This window comes from Gastrolobium bilobum, unplaced genomic scaffold (assembly GCF_033153095.1).
Source record: "Gastrolobium bilobum isolate Gb01-03AN ecotype WA unplaced genomic scaffold, APGP_CSIRO_Gbil_v1 utg5446, whole genome shotgun sequence".
Lineage (NCBI taxonomy): Eukaryota > Viridiplantae > Streptophyta > Magnoliopsida > Fabales > Fabaceae > Gastrolobium > Gastrolobium bilobum.
In genome coordinates this window covers 120,209-129,114 of record NW_026896865.1, presented here as the reverse complement: position 1 = coordinate 129,114, position 8,906 = coordinate 120,209, and the positions used below count along the sequence as shown (strand labels likewise).

Below are 8,906 nucleotides of genomic sequence, written 5' to 3'. Positions count from 1 at the left end.
AAATATGCGGGTCTCACAAAATGTTGTGTATGTAGAAAATTTTTTGTGATCATGTTAAATGATGAATGCAAACCCCTTGATTTATACTATGTTTAAAGCCTTTACTCAAATTCAGCCCTTAGTGACCCAAATTCTGAGTGCCTATGGTAAATTAAAATTTCTATCAAAATGTGAAATTTTAATTAATATAATGATGCAACATTTAATTTATTTGTAAAAAACAATAATAGATGAGACATGATTTTTAAATTATATTTGACTATTCTAAATTGAAGAATACATTTCACAAAGTAAATCGACAATTATTTTTTTCTCATAATATTCTTTTAAGTGCATTCCTCTAAGACAGAATTTTTTTTTTTTGGGAATCTGGAGGGGAGAGAAAACTGCAGAGATAAGACCGAATTTTTAGATTATTATAAAATCTGCAAGATTATCCCGTTTTGCGTTTGAAGTATCATCTCCATCAACCGCCATAAAGGGTAAAAGTAGAAAGAACAAAAAATTACTAATTTTTTCAGTTTCATTTGCTAATGAATAACATTCAGAAACAATCAGATATTTATATATACAACTTCGTAACTAAATATTTAATAGACATTTACATCTTACACTTATTTGAAAAACAAAATATATAAATGAAATGACAATTTGGCCTTTCTACCAAAATGGTAATTTCATTTTCATTTTTCATTTTCATTTTCATTTTCATTCATTACCCTATTGCTCCTCAGAAGTAAAATCAGGTTCAGCAGGCTTCTGAAGCAGTATAGGTGATATTCTGTCTGGCACCCTTGTCTTCCTTGTGCCATTTCTACGTAAAGCTCTAAGTGCATTAGCAGCAAACCTTGAAGCATATATTGTAGCACCAAGACTAGGTGAACTACCACCTGCCTTGGCCAATGCATCTTGCAGCCTATTCTCCTCTTCCCTCAGAGACTCTTCAAGCTTCTTCTTACCATATCGCCTCCACGCTGCTTGTATGAAACATGCAGCCCACGTACGCCATTGTTGTGAGTAGAACCTGAAAGTATGGCGAAGCTGCTTACTGTGAAGGCGCCGAAACTGAGATGCAACAAACTTCAAGTCATCAGCTTTTAGAGCAAATGCTTCCACTTCTGAAAGAGTTTGGACAGTCCTAGTTGAGATTGGAAGGTTTGATGAGTTATGAGGATCTAATGCCCATGTAAGAAGCTCCTCTCCACAAAAATCACCAGCCTTGAGAAATTCAGAGTTAAAGAAACCTGTTCTTCCACCATTAGTTGTCACAGTCAATAACTTGCCTCGCATTATGAAGAGCATCTCATCAACAGGATCTCCTTCCCGCACAATGCAGCTTTGTTCTGTGTATAGCACTGGCTTGAGACGGTCACACATTGCATCCAAAAGTTGCTCATCCATTTTCTCAAACATTGGCACCTTTAAGTTCATGCAAGAGATAGATATATATATATATATATATAGTGATTACTAATATTATATGGAAAATCAACTATAGATTCAAAACTTTCAATAGAAATGGTAATTGGTTTACGTTTCAAGGATTGTCTTAAAATCCATCATACTGCCCTTTTTGATATGCCTAAATGTTCTGAATTACAATCCAGGAAGCATGAAACACATGCACAAACTAGTTTTAGAACAACGTAAACATGATTACGTTTATCGTCTCTTAGCGTGATCTAATTACCATAGCAGACAGAAACACTTCAAAACTACTAATGAAAACATGCACAACACTGCTTTGAAGAGTTCTAATGTGTGTACAGCACATGCTAAAAATAAAAGACCTGGGAAAGCAAAGAAAAAAATTGCATATAGATATACACAACAGCACCTGAATGTTTTTCACTTATTCTGTGTCCTACTAGATTTGGAAGTCCACAAGTTTTTTGAATTTTGTAAAACCAGTATACCATACCATATCATCCTCAATGGATATTCTATTAAATGCTCACCAAACAAAAAAATAAAATAGATAAGGTAAAATAGAAAAGAGGGTGAGCCTGGAATAGTGGTAAAGTTGTTCTTTTGTGATTCAGAGGCAACAGATTCGAATTCAAAAAACAGTCTTTTTGTAATTATACAAGGGTAAGACTACGTACAAGAATTGCCCTCACCTTACCCTCGCTAGTCGGAGTTTAACGTGGAGTGGTTTTTAAGCTAAAATAGGACAAGTACGTTTTCATTTTCAGTAACTTGCTAGGCATGAGAAAGAGATGTTCAAAATAGAAATTCACAACCACTTCCTCACAGAATAATGGATGGCTCAAAAATTTCCCAGAATGAAATTAAAAAGAAATAAAGATCATAGTCAAATTAAAAGAACTCTAGTACACAAAAAAGAAAGAAGGAGATATGGAGAAACTTACCCTCATCAACAAAGCCAAGCAAAGATGACGTTTAATATCCCTTCTTAAATCCTTGGGAAGATTGCGAATCAAATTGTCTTCATCAACACCTCTGGTTTCTTGCCATTTGTATTGTTCATGTCGTCTGATTCTTTCTCTCAGGCTGTCAGGGAGTAATCGATGAGACATCCACTGCTCTGCATCTCTCCTTTTCACTCTCATCTCCTCCAATCTAGTAGTTGTTGATTGCAAATATGTCTGTTTAAGAGGGGGCAGGGGGGAAGGTATAATGGATCAAATCATAGAAGAAAATAACCTTACAACAGAATGGCACCGGTGTCCAACTATTTTCCAAGCAGAACTGTGAAGATAAAAGTATGAGGACCAAGACTTTAAGGTGTATTTAAAATATGATAAGAAAAATAGTCAGATAATGTTATGGAAGCAGAAGAGCATTAGAAACATATGTTTGCATGGCCTGCCTATGGATAATAACTTAATAAATCAGAATTTACATGGTTCACTCTATTTCAGGCAATGCCCGCAATTAACAACACTTGAAAATGGAAATTACAAATGCAATGCAAGAATTTCCTTAGAGAGCGTTTGGTAGAGGAGAAATTTTTTTTTTTTTATCCGGGAATCACGATTCTCGAGAATACGATGGAAAAGTGAGTTTTTTTGGAAATGTTACTAAAAAGTTGTTTGGTAGGCCAAAATATTCTCCAGAATGTTGGGTTAATTTTCTTGATACTATGTTTGGTTATTTTTATCTGAAAAATTAATCCATATTTTCCCATCGTCTGGGATTCCTGAAATACCATCCTCTGGATGGTATTTTGGTTTAGAAAATACACACAAAAAGAAATCTCAAAAAAAAATTCTCCAATGTGCTGCCAAACATGGGATTCTAGAAAACTCACCCTCACTTTCCCAGGCATCTAAAAATAATCCTCCTACCAAACACCCCCTTAAAAATCACCAAAAAAAGATATTTTCTCACTACCATAGGTTATAAAATCTAAAACGACCTGTACTTCACGTGGAAAATCTATAAAAAGATTTATAGCCAAAAAAACAACAAAAAACTATCACAAGACAGATATCAGGAGGAAAATACGGTACTGGTCAGTGAGAACCAACTTAATCTTAAATCAACTAATAGCGCTTGCTAGTATTATTGCCTGATTAAAAGACAATATAGAGATATTTGTGACCAACCTGCATATTTCCAATTAGGAATGCAAATAAAACCAAACCAGCTATGGAAATGAAAATTGCAAAGCTGATTTCCCAAACATAGGTACTTGTTGTCAGATTCTGACCAAGAGAACTGCAATGAAGGAATCCAGCTCCCCCCAATTAGGGTGGAGGAATATTTAAAAAATGTCAGATAATAATACAGTAAAAATATGCTCAACATCAAAATTTACAACAGATTAACATATGATATGAACAGTATGCAACTTTAGAATTGATAACTAAGTGGCACCTCTACCAATCCCCCACCTCTTCATTGAGGCATTAAACAGGTCATTGACCGAAGCCAAAGCCATTTTCCACTTCTCAGCACTAAATCAGACTATCTATCATTGTTGAGATATATAATATAGTCCCACATTGATTGTATGTGCAACTAATGTGGAGTTTATTAAGACCTTGGGCACTCTCACCCTTTGAGCTAGCTTTTGGGATGGTGTAACACAAGGTTCTTTACATTGTATCAGAGCCTCGCCGCCTCCCACTTTCTCTTGTGGCGTTTTTTAGCACAGGTAGGCTGGGCCTGTTGCATTGTCCACTCAAGCCCAATGAGCTCTCGTGTGAGGGGGCGTGTTGAGATATATAGTCCCACATTGATTGTATGTGCAACTAATGTGGAGTTTATTAAGACCTTGGGCACTCCCACCCTTTGAGTTAGCTTTTGGGGTGGTGTAACCCAAGGTTCTTTACAATCATCTACACGGTTCAGATTATATAATCTTTGCCATTGAAAACTATCACCATTTAGAATCACAAGAAAATTAAAGACACAGAAAGTCAGACATGACAACCATACTTATTGTTCATCCATTTTATCAACATTGTGTCCAAACTACTCTGCAAACACACCTGTATTTCACACATAAAAACACCTAGACAAACACGCATGTTGAGTATGCACACACACTGAAAGGGAGAATACTTTTACCCTGGGCTGTCAGCGAACAAAAAACTATAATGCACAATTCTACACTATGAACATACTGACATATGGAGTCCAGACACAGCTACAGGTTGCTTGTATAACATTCATAGCTGACATCAACTTAATAGAGTACTACCAAAATCATAAACACATTGCAACATAATATTGATTATTTCATAATCTTTAAATTAATAGCAGATACTAAAAAAGAATCAGCAAAGCACACCTCAGATTTCTTAGGCCCCACCAAAAACAATAAAAGAACTTTTGTGGAAAATCTTTTGATTCCACGACCCCAGATTGAAGGCCATCAAGGAATATTCCAAAATCAAAGAGCGTTTTATTTGCATCCTGTATTGGGCAAGAAGCATTCAGGAATGTTGAAATTGTGCCCAAACCTTGACGATTATCACAATACATATCTGCCTTGTTACATGTGGTATTTCTTCGACATGCATCTTGCCAGCATGTGGTTTCTCTTTCTATAGAAAATAAGTACCAAAATGCACCAATAACCTAATAGTGACAAGGAAATCAGCAATCAGAAAGATGTACAGATGATATCATTTTGAATTTTCAATAATAAGATCATTTTCATTAAAAAAAGCAACAATAATCTAGCAGATCTAAACATGCAACACTGAGAACCAAAATAAAATCATGTGGACATGAGAGTTGAAACGCAATATACATAGAGACGTACGAAGCATGCACAAGAGGCACAACATAGACATTGCAACACAGAAAATCTGCAGTGTTACATAGCATCTGACACAAGTGCCCGATATGCGTACGTGTGTGTCCAACACAAGTGTCTAATGTATGTCCAACAAAGGCATGGCTCCTTTTATTTTTAACTGTCTGCTTCATAGTGATCTTCAGCATCCTTCTAATTGCAAAACATATCTAACTGACATGCAGAGTGGGTTGCAAGGGAATTTATTCAAGCTCATCATACATGATTACGAAACATCAACTTGGACCATTGACAAGGAAATTAAAAGATCTAAACTGTCATATTTTAATTCATATACACACTCATGCTTTATATCAGGTGGAAAGAAAAAGTTTGAAGTATCAAATCTGCATCCAACTAAAACACACAGAGTCATGTCCCGCCCTCACCCCAAAAACAAATAACCTCTTATAGCTTTGTAGAATTCACACAAAGGTTAGTGTCATAAAATCCATGACACAGAGACATCTTGCCTTGATTAGTTTTACTCAATATTCTATTATCTGCATGTAATAATCTACATCTCAGTTATGCAACTAGCATAATATAAACATGTTGGGATTACAAGCCAGTTATGTTTGTCCAGAGTCACCACAAGGGTAAATATCTAGTTAATAGACAAAATGAAATTTACTAGCGGATAAAATCATAAAATAAAACCATTAAACATTCCAACAGAAACACTTAAAATTATATGGAATTTTTTTTTAAAGAATAAGACCGATGGACTCAGAAATAAAATGGGAAAATAAACTACATAGGAGCAATATAACAAAAAATAATTTTTAACAAATATATAAAAGAAAAAGAAGGAAAAATAAAAACTGCAGCATAAACTTACATGACTTGCTAGCATGTAAAGAAAGAGATTGAATGCAGCTCCAGCCCAAGCTGTTTCGGTGAGAATGCCAGAGGTCCTTGTAACTTCTTTATATAATGGAATTATTCTTAAAAGACGTGGCACATACTGGAAGCAAACAATAAATTTCAGCAAGTTCTTCGTATTCAGGGATTCAAAGCCTCTCATCTTTGGAATGATAATTAGAATCACCGCCTAGAATTATAAAAGCAATTTGAGTCAAAATAAAGTAATAAACTAGTCAAATGAATCCAATGAAATGAACTTTTTCATCTAAGCCCACAAAACTCCTAAGATATTAAACTTGGAGGCTGAACTTATCCTCTGGTTACAATATATGTTTATGACTGTGTCTACATGTTTTGATGTTGGACTTTAGTGATGTGATCATTCCGTATTAATGACAGGAAAAGGAGACAAATTACAAGAGAGAGAGAGAGAAACAGAGAAAGCATGTGATGTGAAAACAAAAGTTGCATTACATTTAAGTCCAAACCCATTAACCCACAGTTATTTAGCAGCTTAAAGGAATAAACAGAAGATGAAAGTCAAAATGTCCAACAGTAGAAAAAATTTCAAAGTTTTCCTTACCTGTGGGAGGGGAAGAACGGCAAGAATGTCGATTAAGAAGTATGATGACAGATACCTCGTTGCTATTGCCCAAGCATCTTCAACCAAAACACCTCTTCCAAACACCCGAGAAGAGGGAGCAATGAATCCAGTACGAAATTGGAAAATTATATGAATTATGTAAAAGATATCAGAGAAAGATCTTAAAACAGTTGCCGTAATTTCCATTTTTCTGTCCAGTGAAAGACATTTCTTGTCATCATCAATCACGGGGACATAGAAGAACAAAGGATCTAGTGATACAGCAATAAGACACAATAATACAAATATCTTGTTCCACTTTTGAAGGAAAGGGCCCTGCGGATCAAGGATTTTCTTTTTAGAACTAAAATTTCTAGCAAGAAAACTGTCACGGGGAAAAGATTTGAATGATTTTCTAAATCTATTTATCCCCTTGGAAGTAGATTCCAATCCCCTTTGAAACTTATTGGAAACTGAGCTTAGTGTAGTTCTAATTCTCCCCGAGCTTGTTATGTGAATTGCAGGAGAGTTTCTCTCAGAACCCTTGTCTGAATTCCAATCCTGAAACCTGGACATCATACAAATAATATAAACCTCAGTACATGATTATCCTTCAGATGAACAATAGAAGTGCCAATTAGAGAATAAAACTTCTGATATTAAAAGGGTAACAATTTGAACCCCCAATGGCAAGCATGAAAGACTTGCTTCCAATGACAAATCAAATTCTTCTAAAATAGAGTAAATAAAGGTACGCAAGCATCATTAAACTAACCTAACAAATTTTTCTTGCTGAAAAGTCATGATTGGAGCCTAGTTCAAAAAACAAAGTAGAATAAGATGAATCCGTGTCTCTTAAATCTCACATAACAATGAATAGCTTCTTCCTGCACATCAATTCCTCATTGCCTACTCCTGGAATAATAAGATGAGAGACACATTCACAATTAGATATTCAATTTGTCAACCAAAACACAAAATCGTCCATAGTAATATCAATAGGGTAAAATAGCCACCCAAGCACCTTGCCATATATTGTCCCAGCATGAGTCACACTAATAAAGAAACACAAATTCCTCAAATGAAATAAAACCTCTCAATAATTAATGACCGAGAACACAATAAAAACAACGCAATAGCCAGAAATATAGTTTCCCTCAAAGTACACATCATGAGTCATGACATGGCTTAATACAGTGTGTTTAAGAATCACTGAAAATAGTGTAATATTAAATATAAATCACGAATGAAATTTCAAGCGATAGGTTTGGACTGGTGTTTGCTAGTGTAGTAAGTACCATGTTAAAATAATAATAATAATGAATGATTATAATAATAATTCCATAAAAGCAAAAAACAAATCCCCAATCCTATAAAATTTCTCTAGTCGTAACCGAACTATACAAATTGAACAACCTAATAATTAAATTGTAAATTTGCAGCCAAGTTCAAGTTCAGGAAAAATAAAAAGACAGAAAGAGGAAGGAAAAAGGTACCGGAGCAGTTACATAGCGAGAGATAGAACAACGTTGGAAGAGAGAGAGAGAGAGAGAGAGGAAAAGGTGAAGGGTACCCTAAGGCAAGTAAGAAAGATAAGAGTCTGAGTAGTTTGAAGTTGTAAGAGAGAAGAAGGTTCGAGGAAAGAAGGGTATGAAAGTGATTTCGGCGATTACAGACAACAATGGAGAAAGAGAAACAGTCAGTTTGTGTTTGGCGATAAAAAGGAGAAAACTCTTGTGATTGTCTGTCGCGGGCCCCACTTCACTAGTCTTTAGTGGTTATGTCATTGGTCAACCAGCGAGACCGTGACCCTCCCCTGCCGTGCCACTATGGTAATCGCTTTGAGTTTCATTCATGTTCAAATTAATTCCATCAACTAAGATCAAAAATTTTGTGATCTGTCGTCGCACTACAAATTTTTTTATACTTACAAAAAAAAATCATGTTGTTATCTTGTTCTATATTTCAGATAGAAAAAATTACAGTATTAATATAGAACTTTGCAAATATCAATCATAAACAAAAATTTACTATTTAGAGTGATTAATATTATGCAAATCAAATATAATTATCTACTCGATGAGTTATGTAAAAAATAAATATGCCATAGTACAAAAAATTTAGAATTACCTCAACCGGTTTGATTATTGTGCTTTGATTTGAAAACTTCAAAATTTTCTGTAA

At 34.9% G+C, this 8,906-nt stretch overlaps 1 protein-coding gene across 1 annotated transcript; it reads right to left on the bottom strand.

Annotated features, from left to right (window-relative positions):
• Positions 1 to 559: 559 nt before the first annotated feature.
• On the bottom strand, positions 560 to 8,383 carry LOC133302503 (cyclic nucleotide-gated ion channel 1). Its single transcript, XM_061502297.1, has 8 exons — positions 8,219 to 8,383; positions 7,498 to 7,637; positions 6,723 to 7,290; positions 6,114 to 6,326; positions 4,763 to 5,052; positions 3,573 to 3,684; positions 2,373 to 2,609; positions 560 to 1,419 (listed from the first exon to the last, which is right to left on the bottom strand). Exons 2-8 carry the CDS (start codon positions 7,524 to 7,526, stop codon positions 721 to 723), a joined length of 2,148 nt encoding a protein of 715 aa, XP_061358281.1. The 5' UTR covers positions 7,527 to 7,637; positions 8,219 to 8,383; the 3' UTR covers positions 560 to 720.
• Positions 8,384 to 8,906: the final 523 nt, after the last annotated feature.

Excerpts from the sequence above, each read along its gene's own strand:
- LOC133302503 (XM_061502297.1), bottom strand. The coding sequence starts at position 7,526 with ATGACTTTTCAGCAAGAAAAATTTGTTAG. Across the intron at positions 7,291-7,497 it reads CAGCAAGAAAAATTTGTTAG|GTTTCAGGATTGGAATTCAG; the intron begins GTTAGTTTAATG and ends TATGATGTCCAG. Across the intron at positions 1,420-2,372 it reads GCTTGGCTTTGTTGATGAGG|GTGCCAATGTTTGAGAAAAT; the intron begins GTAAGTTTCTCC and ends ATGAACTTAAAG.